The sequence below is a fragment of the Cetorhinus maximus genome, chromosome 6 (genome assembly GCF_964194155.1).
Source record: "Cetorhinus maximus chromosome 6, sCetMax3.hap1.1, whole genome shotgun sequence".
Taxonomy (NCBI): Eukaryota; Metazoa; Chordata; class Chondrichthyes; order Lamniformes; family Cetorhinidae; genus Cetorhinus; species Cetorhinus maximus.
This window is the reverse complement of record NC_135884.1, coordinates 15,895,283-15,913,659: the sequence shown is the minus strand read 5'-3', so window position 1 is coordinate 15,913,659 and position 18,377 is coordinate 15,895,283. Positions and strand designations below refer to the sequence as shown.

General features: G+C 43.8%; 1 protein-coding gene across 2 annotated transcripts in view; it reads left to right on the top strand.

Annotated features, from left to right (window-relative positions):
- The window catches only part of LOC144681563 (copine-9-like), a 410,414-nt gene that overhangs the window by 370,847 nt on the left and 21,190 nt on the right, over positions 1 to 18,377 (top strand). For both annotated transcript variants that reach the window (XM_078543246.1, XM_078543247.1), the window contains exons 16-18: positions 9,444 to 9,571; positions 10,580 to 10,682; positions 13,469 to 13,526. In XM_078543246.1, the coding sequence (XP_078399372.1) occupies positions 9,444 to 9,571; positions 10,580 to 10,682; positions 13,469 to 13,526 (289 nt within the window). The remainder of the gene's footprint in view (positions 1 to 9,443; positions 9,572 to 10,579; positions 10,683 to 13,468; positions 13,527 to 18,377) is intronic.

The following is an 18,377-nucleotide window of genomic DNA, read 5'->3' as shown; positions in this document are numbered from 1 at the left end:
CTCCAATCCTATGCAGGCTTCCCAGCCTCTGTAAATATAAATGACAGTGGCCGGGATTTTCCGGCCCTGTCGTGGTGGGAACCGCCGTGGTTGATTTGGCGGCCCAGCCAAAATCTATTGACTTTTGGCGGGACCGGATGATCCTGGCGGTGGGCGGGGCTGGAAAATCCCGACCTGTGACCATGCAAAAGTAACATAGCCAAGGACGCTTCCTTGTGACAGACAGACATCCCATTCTATCAATAGGGCTGTCAACTCTGGTCAGATGGACTCCTAGAAGTTACATGACCTCCCATCTCCAACTGCCCTACCCCCACATGGCCACCATTGTTCACCCATTGTGTCCACCCACATGGCGTGCCTCTTGTCCACATCAGTTGGAGAGTGAACACCCAAACGAATGATACTTAATTCTCTATCAAGCAACCCTGTCTCCCCATCTCCAATATTTTTATGACATAAGTGTGACCAAAAAATGAAATTAAAGATACCCTGTGGCTTTTTTCCCAGGTTCCTAATGCAGTGTCTAGGTGATTAATCTTTAATCTCTGGAAGCTCAAAGACAATCATGGAGGGTTGGTGTTGCTATCTACAGAGGACGTGCTATAGAGAAAATTACAAACCTCAGATAATCTATCGACTGTTTTTCTTTACTGAGACCCAACACTCGTCTCTTGGTAGTTGTTTCTACAGGGTACGGGAAAATACATTTTGTTCTTACAGACCAAAGTCAATTATTGTGCACCTGAGTTTTGGTTTCTGTCAGACAAAGGAGAGATTAATATGTTAATATCATCTGAATATCAGAATCATTGGTATTATTCTGCTGAATAGTGTCTTTGATGGCTCGATTAAACCAAGTATAAATCGCCAGCCTTGCGAATGTTCAAAACATTTGGCAACTGGCTATGCAATTAAAAGTGCTCGTTTGTTAATGCATTTTGTCTGATAAATCTGCACAACAATGGGTTTAGTCAAATCCCTCTGGCATTGACCAAAGCCTCAGGCATCCTTGGGTTCTGTTTTAATTTCTCAACTCTATCTGAGAACTGCAAGAAGGGGCCGAATTCCTAACTGGCTGCAGTTGTTTAATATACAGGCTAAGGGGCCCAGATCAGCAGTCAGTCTGCAATCCGCATAGGGTCTGAGTTAGGTTTAGCACACTTTCACGGATCTTGTTATGCTGAACATTGGGTAAGCAAAACTTTTTCTTGCTTTATAGTGTGAAGGACAGTAAATTGCTGGGAGTATGTTATTGTGTACTGTTCATTTACCTATCCTAGGTTAAATAAATTTATTTATCCAGCTGAACACTGGGAAGATCAAAACTATTGTCTGTGGGCTTCATCACAAACCCTTCACGCTTGCCAAAGTTCTACTGTATCCTATCCCACAACTAGGGCAGGATTTTCCACACTCATCCCTGCCGGAACGCCAGGATCATTTGCAAGTCGGGAACCTGACTAACGATTGGGCGGGTTTTGCTGAGGCTCTTTCTCAGAGCCACGGCATCAGCATCCTGCCTTCAGGTTTCCTGACCAATCAGGTAGGGTGGGAGGGATGCCACATTGGATCAGTCAAGGAAGGATTTCTAATTAAAGGGACCATGACCATGGGTTACATGGACTCACCGGCGCTTGGATCTTTGAGGCTGCAGCAATCACAGGAATGGAGAGAAGGCCTGGAAAGGCTGCTCCCCAGATCGCTCATTATTACCTGGAGGTCCTGCTGTGGGAGCTGAGTGGCTGCAGTGAGGTGATCGTTCCCAACGATGGGAGGAAGCAGACAACCTCACCAACCAAATTGCAATGGAGAGAAGTAGCTAAGGAAGTCAGGAGCAGCCTGGAGAGAGTGCACCAAGAGGATTCAGGACCTCACTTGGGCATGATAGGTGAGTGGCATAACACTATCAGGTGCCAAGCCCCAAACTCTGAATTTCTCAACAGTCTCCTGCACAGCACTCCTCAGGATAACATACTCTGTAGCTTCACTCATTCCTCTCTCTGCAGGCACCTCACATCTCCATCTGAGCAGCCAGCACTCACACTCATCCTCACCCTATCGCCCTCTCACACCCCTGCCTCACAGTCACCCTCCACAAATGGTGCCCTTCCCTCCTCTTCACACAACCATTACAAACACTCATGCCTCTCTCCTTTCTCTCTTTGCAAAAGAAAGGAGCACACAATTTGGTGAGAGGCAGAGACCCAGAACGGGAAATAGTGAAGGGTAGCCCTCCACTGATGGGCTCTTTAGCAATCACTGGCATCGTGTCCCCTTATGATCCACTGGGAAGGAGGTCTTGTTCCAGGAGGCTGTAGAAGTCAGCAACGACCTGCAGTGAGAGCCTGAGCCCCCAGAGGTACTGGTGCTCAGACATGTCGACCTTGACCTTGTATTGGGGGGTCTCACATCCTTCCAGCTGAATATTTGTGCCAATCCCCTCTGCCCTGAGGAGCTGCATGCAGCTGGTGAGAAGGTAGCTGGTGCTGGTGCAGATGGCGCTTGTGTTGCTTCTGCTCTAGCCCCTCATAAAGGTGTAAGGTAGAGCTGCATAAGCTGCTCCTATACTGTGTTGAAGCCTGGCAGCAGGGAAGTGCAGCTGAAGGTGAGTGAAGTACTAGGCAGGTGAAGTGCCTTCCAAGAAGTTGGCGATCATCTGTCAAACAGTGAGAACACTCTCTGAGAGCTTTAAATCTCTCACCTGGCCATGGCTGGAGCTCTTCAGTTTCACTGATCAAAGACTTCTGAACTTTACAGTTCCACTGAAAAAACACACTCACCTTGGTGATCCTGGCGAATTACTAACAAATCAGGAAACAATTGCCCTGGCTGGGAAATCAAACTCTTTCGAGTTATCAACATTCACAGATTGCAACTCTTTCGAGTACAATCACAGTTCTTGGTTTCCAGGAGTGGGACATGAACCCACAACCCTCTGATTCAAAGGCGAGGGTGCTATGAACTGAGCCACAGCTGACACCTCCAAGAATTGAGGGTTAAAACTGGTCTTAATTGGCTTCTTAAGTACTTAAATTACTTACACAGCAGATCTAAGGAGGCTCGCGACTTGTCTTCAATTTTACCTCACAGAAAGCCAGTAGAGGGCAGGAGGATACTGGGATCCCGACCAGATATCAGCTTCAGAGGATTTAATGTTCCGTAGCATTTGCAATTGTTCATATGCAGCAAGACTTGATGAGGGATAGGATACAGGTTGGACAACATTCAGGTTTGAGCTGACAAGTGGCAAGTAACATTTGTGGCACACAAGTGCCAAGCAAAGACCATCTCCATCAAGAGAGAATCTAACCATCGCCCCTTGACGTTCAGTGGTATTACCATCCCTGAATCCCCCACTAACAACATCCTGGGGGTTACCACTGACCAAAAACTGAACTGAATCAGCCATATAAATACTGTGGCTACAAGAGCAGGTTAGAGGTTGGGAATTCTATGATGAATAACTCACCTTGTGACTCCCCAAAATCTGTCTATCATCTACAAGGCACAAGTCAGGAGTGTGATGGAATACTCTCCACTTGCCTGGGTGAGTGCAGCTACAACAATATTCAAGAAGCTTGACGCTATCCAGGACAAAGCAGCCCACTTGATTGATACCCCATCCACAAACATTCACCCCCTCCACCACTGACGCACAGTGGCAGCAGGCTGTATTATCTACAAGATGCACTGCAGCAACTCACCAAGGCTCCTGCGACAGCACCTTTCAAACACATGACCTCCACTGCCTCGAAAGGTAAGGGCAGTCGATGCATGGGAACACCACCACCTGCAAGTTCCCCTCTGAGCCACATACAATCCTGACTTGGAGCTATATCACAGTTTCTTCACTGTCATTGCATCATATTCCTGGAACTCCTTCCTGTAATCCCCCAAACACATCATTCTTTTGATCCAGCCTCTTGTGTAATACCCCTCCCTTTGCCCAACTGATGCCCTCAGCCACCTTGGCCCGATGGTCTGGAATTCCCTCCCTAACCCCCTTAACTCTCTACATCTCTCTCCCCTTTGCTCAAGCTCTTGGTTTTCGCTCTTAATACCTCTTTCATTAGCTCACTGTCTATTTTTTTCATTTATTGCCAACATTCTGACATACTCTGACTTCAGGCTCTCTTTTTATTGTTACATTTTTGAATTTAATGCTCAACTAGGCAAGGAATAACATAAAGGGATAATTTCCCTTTAGCACACAGTTTCATTGTCAGGTAATCACAGTCAACCAAAAGACAGCTATATTTGGGATAATGTTTTATTTAGATTTCCTCCACATCATACTTTTTCCTCTGTCTCAAAAGAGCAATTTTTGCTCAAGTATGATACTAACCATCTTGAAACCTTCTGTAGCCATTAGACCTCACAATGCCATCATTAAATTTCTGTTGCCTCCAAATTAACACGCTACAACAGATTAGATAGGTACAGCATCTGACACCCTTTTATGTGTTCTTTTGTTTCCAAGTAGTCACTTGGGCAATTAATGGTCTCTGCAGGGAAGCCATCTGTTGCCTTTCTTCAAAGAACAATCCCAATACTTCTCTATCTTTGAAATACTCTGCTTCTCCAATCATAACACTTAGCTACTTTCTAAACTATTACACTGGAACACTGCGCCACCCAGTTTCCTGTTAAAAAAACAGAATAGTTTTCCTCGGGCTAGAGTAAATCTATATTTCTGAGATAAAAAAGCGTTGTAAATTGGAGGGTCACTTGATTGTCCAGGGATTAAAATGTTTATTTGGAGTAATTGGAGTCATTTGTATTATGCAAGTGCTGAAGTGTCGTGCTTGAATTATAATTCATACTGAACATTGTACAATGGTCAAATATGCAGTATAGGAATAAGGGCAGTCTTTGTAATGGTATTGAAATTGTTCTGGGACCTCCTTTCCTGGAGATACAGGAGCAGAAATTCACCACGAGCAGTGGCTTAATACAGGCAGTATTGGATCGGGCCACACATTATACACAGCGCTGCTTAGTCAGTTCCATTGACTCCACTAGTCATTATATAGGGATTATAGGATTGTAAGAGATTATAGGGAGAGAGGGGAGTCGTTCTGGATGGATTTAAACACAAGGTGAAAATATTTGATGTAAGTCAGCGAGAGCAATGGTGGTGGGTAAGCAAAACTTGATGAGGGATAGAAAACAGGTAGCATATTGACAAAGGTCATGGACCCCAATCAAACCAACCTTCCACTGAATGTACCAGCATCAGGCTGATGGTCTGAATATTATATCACAGAGAATATCTACATGTGCTTAGAAGTACTGCAATCATCAGAATCTGCAGAATATCTACCCGCAACCACGATTCTTGCATTTTTGAGGAATCTAATCCTCTGAATTCAGGAAAATGTATTGTTTGTGCAGAGGGGAGATCCATCTTTCTTACCTTCTATTATTACTTTTCACCGGCTATTTTCACTATTCTTCTCAGGGTCAGTAGAGACTTTGGTCTGGATTTTTACAGAGTCATTGTTATGACTGCAGCCAATGTTATTCACTGAGAAAGCCAAATCCCAGAGGGAAACTTGTCTCACTGATCCTAACTTTTTTTTGTATTTGGAAACAAGGGGAAAGCTACCAATCCCAGAAGCATAGAATCCCAGTAACACTTTTAAGATTTTAAAGTTAAAAGATTTAGTAACAAGAAGAAAAAAAATTTAAGTACAAAAGATTAAAATTACAAAGTTAAAACAGTCTTACAAAACATTGCCCCAAAAAATCTGCCTGGTCAGAATACACAAGTAAACTACTTGGCAACAGTTCCCTTGTAGATTTTGACCATAAAAATCCAGTGATGATCCAAGGCAAAAACTGCTACAACTTTAATAAAGTACACCACATTACTTCTCACTCTCTTCCACTCTGCTGTGGAAAACCAAAGGAAGTTCAGAAACAGGCTGCTTTCTGGAAACAAAGACTTTTCTGGCTGGAAATTGGATGGCTGCTTCAAATTCACAACTTTTCTCAGCACAGAGCTGGTCTCAGGACATCTCCCCCACACAGCCAACTACAACTCAACCAAACATCCTTCCTTAAACATCCTTTTCCCTTGGATCTTAGACTCCATTGTCCTATGTACCTCTTTGAACTCAATTTTTCTAAAATATAAAAATCTTTCATGTTTTCCTGTTGCCTCCACTTTTGGGTAAAAGAAAATGTAATAATCTTCCCCTATTTGCTTGTGAAACCTTTGTAAGTTGTAAAAGTTCCTTCTCACTTCTAAACCCCCTTTGAAATTTAACAGCTTAAAAGTCAAGTCCTTATCTATCACCTAATGAAAATTTAAAAACCCAACCTATTTACTCATACATTCAACTTCACCATAGTCTCTCATTGCAAATGCATGCACCTAGCACCTTTACCTTCATCTCCCTGCTCCCACAGACAAGCTGCCTTTACTAACCTTGTCCCAGTTTAATTACACACACACACAGCCTTCTTTACAGATTATCACCATATTCCCAAAAATATTAAAAGAAATAACATCCATCTTCACAGTCAGGATGACTCGGAAGCCCTTTAAATATGGAGGGAAGTTCCCAATTCTGGAATTCCAGACTCCATTCCTAGCCTGTCTGATTTTTGGGAGTGCATTTAAAGGTGCGACCTGGTTCCTGTCAAAATCCCGCATCTGGCACTCCCGACCTGGCTGGCTTCATTGTGGAGATGGGCATGTTCTACTGCTCTGCAATTTTAATGAAGTCGGGCCAGGTTTTTAAAGAATCATGGTTCACAGCCCTCAGGATGTTTTGAAAGGTAACTTCTAAAGGTAAGTCCACCCACCCTTTATGGCCCTTCATGTTCCCATGCCAAGCTGTGCCCTTCCACCCACCCTTGTGGACACTCATGCCCCCCCATGCCAAGGTCAGCCCTTCCACCCACACCCCTCACCCCTTTCCATCCACACACACACACCCCCCCCCCCCCCCCCCAGCCATGGCCCCTCATCATCCCCATGCGAAGGTATAGGACTTCCATGCCAATTAGTTCAATACAGCATATAGTGGGTCAATGAACCCTATAGTGTCAGCAGGATGTGTTTAAAAAGCTTTTTTATAAAGTAATGCATTCATAACTTTCTACTACGTTGAAAAAAGTCATTTCACCACAAGCCAATAAAAGTGTGAATCATCCACAGCTGTTTGAACAAGTCTAATGGTTGATTGGGCTCTCAGCCATGCCTCATTATGTATGCTTGGCAAAGAGCCCAGACATCCATAGCAGAGCTAAAACACCTGCACCCCAGAGCTCTCTGAGCTCTGCTGTCAATTTCACAATGCTTGTTTACACAATGTTAAGTGGTTTCTCGGGTTTGTATTTCTTGTTGATTCCTTAAAGGATCCGGTTAATTGACACTTTTATTGGCTTGTAGTGAAGTTACTTTTTTCAACATAGTAGAAAGTTATGAATGAATTACTTTTTTAAAGCACTTTTAACACATCCAACTGTCACTCTCGGGTTCATTGGTTCTATACAGTGTATAGTGGGTCAATGGGCATGGAAGTCCTATATCTTGGCATGTGGGGTATAAGGGGCCAAGGGGTGGGTAGAGGGTCAGAGCTTGGAATGGGGCATGAGGGGTTATAGGGGTTGGGTTGGGGGGTAGTATGAGGTGGCATGGAGAGTGTTTTGAGGGTGAGGGATAAGTACTGCCCACCTACACATCAGGCAGCCCCTGTGGCTGCCTCCAAACTTTTTCCCAGGTCAACTGGCCCAACTCCAGCTTGCACCTGCCCCTGGCAATGAAGATCCCACCTCTGGAGGCACTTCCTCCTGAGGTGGGCGGGCCAAGCTGGGAATGTTCCCGACTCTCACTATCCGCCTCAAGGATGAAAATCCAGGCCTTTAACTCACACCACAGTTGGTGAAGTAGCTCTGCATTCTGTTATTTGGTACCACTTGAAGGAGGAGAGGGACCAATGCAGCATCTTGGCAATGGCAACTGACATCAGAAGCTATGTTGGAAGGTATCAGAGAGAGAGAGAGAGAGTGCAGCAGAGGCACAATGTCTGAGATGGGCAAGTCAGAAAGTAGACCCGGGCCAATGAGAACAAAAATATTTATTTGTGCACACATTGGTGTTTGCATGCAAATGACTTCTTTCAAAACAAGCCAGAGCACATTTCATCCACCAGGTTATAGTGTGTAGTGCACAAATTGTTCACAAGGTTCCAGGATTTTAAACAGACAGCACTTATGAGGCTTTAGAATCCAGATATTTAATCATGAGGTTCAAGAATCCAGCACACAGAGCAATCACTAGGTTCTAGGGGATTTTCTTGAGCCTTCTCTTAGGCGCGCTGGTTCATGGGGATGCAATAAAAATTGAACAGCAGGTGAGGCTAGCCATTTCACACTGGTACTATGCAGCAGCAACACAATTGGTATTCTTGTCTAACAGGATGCTACCATCAAGTCAAAAAGACATTCTGCTTACCACACAAATGAGTAATGTGGTATGTGAATTTCAGTGCCGATGTGATGCCGGCTATGTAAGCTATACGTCCCAATGACCGGGGTTTCGTATCAAACAGCAAGTCCCTTCGGCTGTTTACAATAAGCAAAGTATTGACCTTACTCAAGCAACTCATGCTTGCAAAACTTAGAATATAGTGTCCAACATTGGATGTGATTGCACAATTGGACAACACTTACTAAACAATCCTGATTATGCTAATAATTACACTAACAACCAATTCAAGATTATCAGTCAGGCTTGCAGTGTGGCTTGCTTACGCGTGCCAGAAGCTACATATATTCACACGCAGGACCCTGATCTTTGCAAACAGAATGAACATGTCTATGTATTGCACCTTTTTGAACTTAACAAAAGTTTTTGGATAGCCATTCCCTGGGCCATTCCCCATGGCAATGCCTTGACCAATCAGAGTTGACATGCCTGGTTTGAATTTAAACCGAAGCTTGGCAGTTAACTGTTCCTGGTGCATTCTCCATAGCAACACCTCTACTAGAGTCCACTTTCAAACAAATCAGCACTTTCTTCTCTTGCAGTATAAACTGTTGTTCCCTTTGATTTGATATTCTTGCGAATCTGTCCTGATGAGTGCAAGATGAAAAACTTCAACAGCATGTCTCTTCTTTCAACAATACTCAATAAAAATTGGAAAATGAGGTGGGATGGAATGCATGCCTGTAAAAAGGAAGCCCCCATCCAACTTTCTCCCACATGTTCAGACTTATCTGATTTTCCAGCATTCACCTCTTAGTCAATCCATGGCACTGGGCATAGTCCCAGAAAAGCTTTCCCCCTTCAACTAAACATATATACCACTCACAATTTTCTACAATCTGACACATGGTACTATAAACTCTCAGGCATGTTCAGTGTTTTGGCGTTCTCTATTAGGATTCTTAAATTTTCTCATTATTTACATCCTATCTTTCTTCAGAATTCAGATCCAGAGAACCCAAACTGCAATGGGATTGATGGGGTTTTGGAGGGATATTACCAGAGCCTGCGTAGAGTACAACTTTACGGACCAACCAATTTTGCACCAGTCATCAATCAGGTTGCCAGGTAGGGATGGAAATACAATGCCATAATGATAACACATTCCATGTACATTACTGAAATCAATTTTTTTAACCTCTGTGGCACAAAAGAACAGGGGCTTTCCAAACACCAAAGTAAACTCCAGCTGTTCGTTATTAGTGTATTTTCATTTATTTAGAAAGTCTAAATGAATGTCATAGACTTGAATTGCAAAGTTGATAGATTATCATGGTACATTATTTAAGACTTTCTCAAGAATCTTGTTGTATAACTGGGAGAAAGTACTGATGTTATGCCTTCTTTGACTCCTACTTTACCACACTCAAAGAAATGCTGGACACCTCACTAGACCAGAGCCGGAAGGAATGTCCATCTTACAAATGTACAAAATGAAAAAAATGCATATTTGTAAGTAATGATGTTGGTATTCCATTGCAGTACTAGAGGGCCTAACATTGACTTAGGCCATGAGAAGTCTCAAACCATTGCTGATTGGAGGTTATTTAACAATTTCAAGTGTTTGGCATGAGCCATGTCCACAATTACTGTGGACTGGCTTTAAGGTGACTTTTACTCCGCAAATCTATTAGGATGTTGCTCATCCACTTCCTGATCAGCCTGGGTCATAGTAGCTGGCAGTAATCACCCAGTTGCTACCAGAGCAGTCAGTCCTAGCATTGCTGCAATCAGCAATCATCCCACTCGTCTCCAGTTCTGCTCTGCCCCTTAAGACCACCTTTTCTCTGAGCAGTCAGACATGTATAATACATGATCCAGTCACCACTTCTGACTAAATAATCCATGCTTTGGTGAATGGTGATCTCCTAACATAATGTTATTTATAACAGAGCCCAGAAGGTACTTGTGAGTCCCCATCCCTTATTATTATTGCCATGTTGTTTGCAAGGTTCCACCCACAACCGGCAGCTTTCTGGAGCACAGTATGTCAATAGAGGTAAACGTTTGGATAATTGCTATTGGCAACATCATAGTAAGTAAACCTGTTCTAACCCATCTGCATTTATGTTGTAGGTGTGCAGCACCAGTAACTGACGGCTCTCAGTATTTTGTGCTATTGATTATCACAGATGGGGTGATCTCAGATATGGTACAGACTAAAGAAGCCATTGTTAATGTAAGTAGTATCTAGAAAAATAGATATAAATATCATTAGATTAGCAGCTGAAGCATATAAAATTTTAGAACAGAAATGGAATCAATAGACATTCATTGTCCCATCTGCAAGGCAGCAGCTGCATGGCTGGAGAAGCTGTCATTCAAAAAAAGGTGTTGAATGGAGGCCCCATCTACCTGATCAGGGGCATATAAAAGCCCATGGGAATATTCAAAGAAAAGCACGGTGTTCTTCCAGGTTTGAGGCCAACACTAATCCCTCAATCAGCATCAACTAAACATTTCCACTGGTTATTTGTCTCATTGCTGTTTGTGGAATCTTGCTGTGTACAGATTGGTTGACACATTTGCTTACATAACAGTACTAGTTGCAAATTAGTCCAAAAGTAATGCATTGTGTTTTACGCCAACCTGCCTCTTGTCCATTTTTGAGTGTTTTGAACATTTTCTGGTTCAGGTTTGCGGTAACCGCAGCATTTTGCTTGTTGCACCTATGGCAGCCCTCTCACTTCTGAATCAGAAGTTCACGAGTTCAACTCTCAAACTAGTGACTTGAGCACCTAATTTAGGCCAGCATTGTCTTCCAGGTGACACATTAAGCCAAGGCCCCTCTGCCCTCTTAGGCAAACATAAAAGATTCCATGGCACCTTTAAAAAAATGAGTAGGGGTCCCCGGTGTCCTGGCCAATATTTATACCTCAAGCAACATCACTAGAAAACTGATTTTGTAGTCATTATAACGTTGCTGTTTCTGAGAGCTTGTATGTGCATTGACTGCCAAGTTTCCTACATTACAACAGTGATGACAGTTCAAAAGCACCCCAGTGACTGTCAAGCACTTCTGAGCGGCCTGAGGTTGCAAATACAAATGCAAGTCCTTTCTTTCTTTTCTTCTCTTTGCTTGGTTGACAGGCAGCAACTAAGACAATATTTAGAAAACAAAGGATTACAAAAAATATTTTCACAAGTCTTTTTTTGGCGCAATGGAAGTTTGATTCAATATCTATTTAGGTGTTTGTTTTTCACAGATTAATAAATATTCAAACTAACCTATGGAGTATGTTACAACCAGTCAAGCACACCAGCAGTTCTATGAAATTTATGGTCTATTTTACATTGGTGGAGACAAATGTTACACATTTACTTTTCCATATACAGTTGGCAGAGTAAATGTGAAACTGTGTTTGATGCTTTTGTGCTCCTGCTCTGCCTACTGCCTGCCCCTTCATTCCACCACCCCACCCAACATTAACAAAAAGGTAAAAAATAAACACTGCCAGTTGAATATTCCTTTTCATAACACTGATATATGGAAACAGAAAATACATTACCTATTGGACTTAAATGAAAAAAGATAGTGAAGGAGTGTCCTTTTGGGGATAGAAAGAAATAAAATCTTAAACCCATATTTTACCCAGACACTCCAAGCAGGAATGGAACAGGTTAGTGTTAGCTGCCTGTTAACTTTAATACAGAGCAAAATTGGTTGGAGTGTAAAACGCATGTTCAGCCAGAACAATCCCTGTTCTTGCCAGGGGCATTAAGTTAAAATCAGATTCTAATCCACTTAGGTGTTTTCATTTTCACATAATCGCTCCAGTGTCTCCTGACCCATCACCCCAGTGTCTCCTGATCCAATCCCACATTGGCGTAACCCTGACGAATGGGACTGTGCCATCACCAGCTGCTTCATTCGGGGCAAGATATGTTGCTACAGACAACTTAAATGATAAATTGCACAAGCTTAAATTTAATAGACCAGTGCAGATGACTTATTTGTAGATTAAGATATAACTTAAAAGTAAGTTGCAGCTTGGGCTAAATTTGAAGGATTAACATGGTTTAAATATAGAATAATAGTAGATACCTGAGAGCAAGTTATAGGTTGGAATCTTACACTATGATTATGGAAATGTGTCTGTGATATTAGCTATTTTGTTAGAATGTGGAAGTCATGGTTGGCAGTTATCTATGTTGAGTCTATTTTTTGTCACCATTGGCTGCCATGCTGATGCAGTTAACCATTGTGCTGCATATCGACAGTGTATGGTACACGATAATGCCTACTTAAAGAATAGGTGATCGTGTGGGAATCTGCAAGTTTATTGAGTGATAATTCAAGAGTGATCATTGGGAAACAAGAAAATCCAATATATTTTAGAGAAAGAATCATGGAAGCATCATGAACTCAGGATTAATACAAAATAAGCTTTGAAGGACATTGAGTCAGCAACAAGCCATTCATTCCTGGGATGCGGGAATCGCTGGCATGGTTGACATTTATTGCCCATTCCTATAGTTGAGAAAATAGTGGTGGACCTTCTCCTTGAACCACTGCAATGGTTTGATATAACTGCGTCATTCATGTTTGTGTGTAACTGGAGTCACATATAGGCCAGAGCGGGTAATGAAGCAGATTTTCTTTCTGCAAGGACATTAGTGAACCAGTTGTTTTGTCTTAAGTGACAATCTGACAGTACCATGGTCATGTATCAGCATTTTCATTTCCATATTTTTTAAACGGAATTGAAATTCTCAAACTGCCATTGTGGAATTTGAATTGATGTTCTGTGGATTAATAGTCCAGGCCTCTGGATTACTAATTCATAACATAACCACAATGGTGCCTTACCCATGATTTAAAATTGTTCTAGCACAACCATTAAAAGAAACAAAAATCAAGTTTAAAAGATTGATTGACTTCCTAGTTGAGCAGTGGTTTTGTATGAGAAAGCTATATAAGGGTGAATCAATTATACTGCTTCATCTTTTGCTTTCTTTAAACAGGCCTCAATCCTTCCAATGTCGATAATTATCGTTGGAGTGGGACCTGCAGAGTTTGATGGTAGGTATTCCTTCAAAGTTGCTAGAGTTGGGAATCACTACAAAACATGGCCCAGGCTCACTTGTTGTTATGGTTAGATTCAAAACGGTACATAGGAGATCAGGTCAACTGAATGCTTGGCAGAAGTTTCAGAAGGGACAGCATGGTATATTGTAACATACTGCAATATTGAAGTTTTCCCTCAGGGTAATTTTTAAGAAGATGGGAGTCATCCATCTGTCAAAAATCCTTTGAAAGAAGTTGCTTTTACAAAGGGTAATTCAATCTCTCAGTTTCCCCTCATAGGACAATCCCATCACCGTAGGAGTCAGTCTAGTGAGCCTTCATTGCATTCACTCCAAAGCAATTATATCTTCCCTTAGGTAAGGAGACAAAACTGTAAACAGTGCTGCAAATGTGGTCTCAGTAAAACTTCTTCACTCCAGTCCCTTTGTAATAAAGGCGAACATACCATTTGCTTTCCTGCTGTACCTGCACATCAACTTTTTGCGTTTCATGTACAAAACACCCAGATCCTTCTGAATATCAATATTTTCCTATCTCTCACCTTTTAAGAGAGAAATATTCATTTTTTTCCTTCCAAAGTGGATAACTTCATATTTCACCACATTATATTCCATCTGCCATGTTCTTGGCGACTCGCTTAACCTGTCTATATTTGGCATTTGGAGATGCAGGGTATCAGATGTAAATTACACTTATGAAAAAATGACCAGGGTTGCTAGGCAATAATAACTTTATTGAAGATATAGAAATAAGGATAAGGTAAATATATTTCAGCTACTTCTTTGTTTTTTTCTACTGGCACTTAGGCCAATGGCTGTAAACTTTTTTTACCTAGCATCATTACTGGTATCGATAAACTTTCCAACAGGTGTTTGGCTATCTGGGGTATTCTGAAAAAGAGGAGGAACAATGGAGGCTGCATGAGAGATGCTCTGTCCAACACACCCATAGCTGCAGAGGTGGTCAGACCTTACTTTGGCAGATGATTGGTGATTGTGAGGGTTTCCATTTTTCAAAGGAGGCTGAGGCAGTGGATCCAGTGGCACCAGTAATTTGTGTAAATGGCGAATGCAATGTTGGATTGTTCTTCAGAGGTCCCCCAATCAAAGTACTTCATGCTTTTGGTGAAAGAAGATATGCCCAGCTATCAGCAACCATTGTAGCCTGATGCAGAATTTGGGACATCAAGCTGGGAAGAAATGTGAGGAATCGTCTTTTCATAGTCTTGGCCAACAATGAGGCAGATGCAGAGCCACTCTGTCTGCTGCAAGGACGCCCAAAACTACTTTGCAGATAGTGCTGGCACATACAATGACAGTCAGCTGTCGCTTGAAACTTAGCCCAAACTCTTTGCTGCAATACTGACCAATGTTGTGAAGATTCACAGAAACTCACCATCCTTGCAATCCCATCCATTTCATCAGCCATTCAACAGGTGGTTGGATGGTAGGTTTTTCCACCATTTGCTGGCAGATTAATGCCACACATTAGCATTCCTTAACCTTTGTTTGTCTGTCTTCTTAATCCCCTGCCCTTTCAACCTTGATAATGGGTTGAGATACTTATGAGGTTCTCCACGAAGGCTATCAAAATGTTTGTTACCCTATTGTTATTTGTTTCCCATTTAAAGTTTGCTTACAATCAATGTTCTGCACGTACCACTAGTGTGCTCCTATCTATAGCTAAATTATGATAATAAGCTCACTGTGAATAATTCAGTACAAACACCACACCTCCATTTAAATTTGCCTGAAACTTATCTGTGGCCATTCAACTCTAAACTGTGCCGGAAGTGGAAAATTTGGGCTTACAGCTATAGTTGGAAATCCTAGATCTGTTCTTTGTGATGGTCATGTTTAACCATGGACTTTCTGTTATTTTTTAGGTTTTCAACTAAGTTTGTTGACATCTTTGCTTATCAATTTTAGTTGCCCTTAGCACAGACACAGCATCAGGGCCTCCCCCGTTCTCAATTTTCTTCTTCATTTTTTGCTTGCACCTTTGCAGCTCTTTTCTTCATTCCTCACAACTGTTTCTGTCACTCTGGCCGAGATTCTCTGCTCTGGTTCGTGGTGGGCATCATGGGCAGGCGGGAGAGGAAAATATTGCAAGAAGGCCAAAAATCGGTTTTGCGGCATCGTAAAACCAGGTTGTGATTGTGTGCTCCAGCCGCCAATGGCAGGCCGCGTTTCCCGCCGCGGAGTTTCAGGAACGTCATTTCAATATTGTTGCATGTCATTATAAGGTCTCCTCGCCGGAATCATCCCCTCACGTTAGATCATCCAACACACCCGTGTGCAATTCGAATGACATGTTTCACAACGGGATATAAGCGAGGCACACCAGGCAACCTGCACTTCACTTCGAGGTTAGCTCACCTACCTTGCGTTGCGTAGCGCTCATGGGAATCAGCGCCAAGCTTTGCAGGCCGCACCATTGCGCTTTCAGGAGGTTGTCACAGGCACATCTGTACCTACCAGGCCAGCAGCAACGCAGGCCAGGCCTGCACTAGAGAAGGGGGACAAGTGTCCTCACACAGGAGAAGGGGCTGCAGGGCTAGGACTGTACTGGGGGTTACGAGTGGGGAAGGTTGCATTCAGACACATGATTTGGGGGAAGGGGGAAGTTGATCAGGATTAGCATTAGTGACCTCGGCGAGTGCTGAGGTGAGGGAATGCACAGCGCTGCATCCCTAGTTTGTGATGAGAGCCTTGTTCCCGTGAGACACCCAACCACAGGGTGAGAGATGCTCAAAGTTGATGTTCGGGTGCCAGGACTATAACGTGGCTGAGAGGGGCCGGGCTTCATCACCTTGAGGTGGGAAGGTGCCCCCGCTTATCAGATGTACACTCTGAAAGTCGAAAACGTGGTTGGCTGACACCAGCGCACAAAAGCTCTGAGTATGGGCCAATAGCCCTAACTATTTCCTCTGGAGGTGTTTCCCCTCTGCTCCAAGGAGCCTAAAGGCTTTAGCCCTCTTACTTTTCCATTTATACCCACACTCCATGTTGAGTTGCCTGTGCAGTCCTTGGCCTGCCTGAGCAGGTGAGGCTGCTGAGGCACCAGAGCTGCCAAGAGACAGAGAGCACATGGAGTTGCACGATATATGATCTTTCTCCATGCATGAACACGGTTCCTTAGACACTGCACCTTCACCTTTCAAGAATGCAGATGCGTTAGGAGAACACCTCTGCCAAGAATAAGCATGACCTGACCCTGCAAAGCATATGAATGAGATTCATTCCACAAGCACACATAACATTAAGATTGAGACATCACTGACATCGAGAATGATGTGCAAGAGGGACACACACTGTGGTGATATGAAAGCACACTACATAGGTGAGAGATCCATGATAGTGGCATGTGCGATAAGTAGGGGGAGGGGCCATGGTATCACACCTGATTGACAGCAACACAGCTCATCATAAAAAGGAGGCATACACAAGAGGAAATGGGTGCAATTCTATTTACATTTGTGTACATTACACGTGTTGTGAAAGTCTGTGCCACCGCTGTGCTCCTAAATCTATTTAACTTTCCTAACCCTATGGCTACCTCTTGGTGCTTCCCCAACACCCACAGTGGGCATGGAGGCAGCCTGCTAACTGCTGCACCCTGTTGTCTGTGATGACCTTGGTGGGTGTCCTCTGGAGGGCCGAGACCTGGAGGGCCCCGACCTGCTTTGGGTGTTTTGCTGTGGGGCAGGTGCACTCCTCTTGGCCTGTGGAACTGAACGTGATGGGGTCACAGGAAGAGAGGATTTCGATCGGCTGGAGAGTCCCAGAATCACCTGGCTGGATGTTCTTGGGGTGTTCAGCTGCTGGTCCTCCTCCCTATGGGTGCCTGAGGGTCCCTGGCTGACTCCTTGAGAAGAAGGGGCAGCTGCAGTGAGGTCAAGGTGCGCCCCCTGCACCCACCCCCCCTCTTTGCGTAGCAACTGATGGATGTTACCAAGGGCTACAGCAATGAAGTGCTGCACCTGCAGCAGTGTAGAACCGATGTCCTGTACCAAGGTCTCCGTGGTGGCTGCTATCCTGCCAGTGTTGACCTCAGTGCATTGGCATGCCAGTGCTGTCACCTCAGACTGAAGGCAGACGGACTCCTCCATCGTTCATTGCAATCTGAGGAATGCAGCTGACATCCCTTCCTGATATTCCCTTGACTCTCGCAGTAGCTCCAGCAACTGACTTAGGACTGAGTCCTGAGGCTTGTCATCTTACTCGGACTCAGCAGAACCTCGGTTGTGCCCGCCTCCACCTGCTGCGGACCAGATTGTGCGCTGTGCCCATCAGATTGTGACCCTAAGCCTACTCTGGAACTAGGTCCCACCGAGGTGTGTGTCTCTGTGCTGGTGAAGGGTGTGGGTGAGCGCTGTGACGGGTCTTCTATGGTGCTGTCCTCTGATCCCTCATTCGAGGTGTCCTTGGGGCTAGAGATGAGGCTTGTAGATGCCGTTGGACACTTACCAGAGGTGCCTATGAGAGAAAGGAGAGATAATTAGTGCATAACAGGACAAAGCATGGTTGTCTGAGAAATGAGCTCGTGCAGAATCCTCACTTGGGTGTACATCGCCAACCCCACTATCGGCACAGGCATGGCCAATGTCCTCTCCAGCTTGATGGCTCAATTCTTGAACTCTGTGAGGACCTTGATGTCGGGCACTCCATTCCTGGTCTGGGACATCCCCCTTTTATTGTGCACGAGCTTGTACTGCAGATGGAGAGAGTGTGAGCAAGATGCATACCAAGGCGGATGATAAGGATGCCTGGCATGTGTGGGTGATGAGGGGACGAGATGAGGACGTGATCTCCAGAGTGGATGAGCCCAGGTGGAGATGTGAGC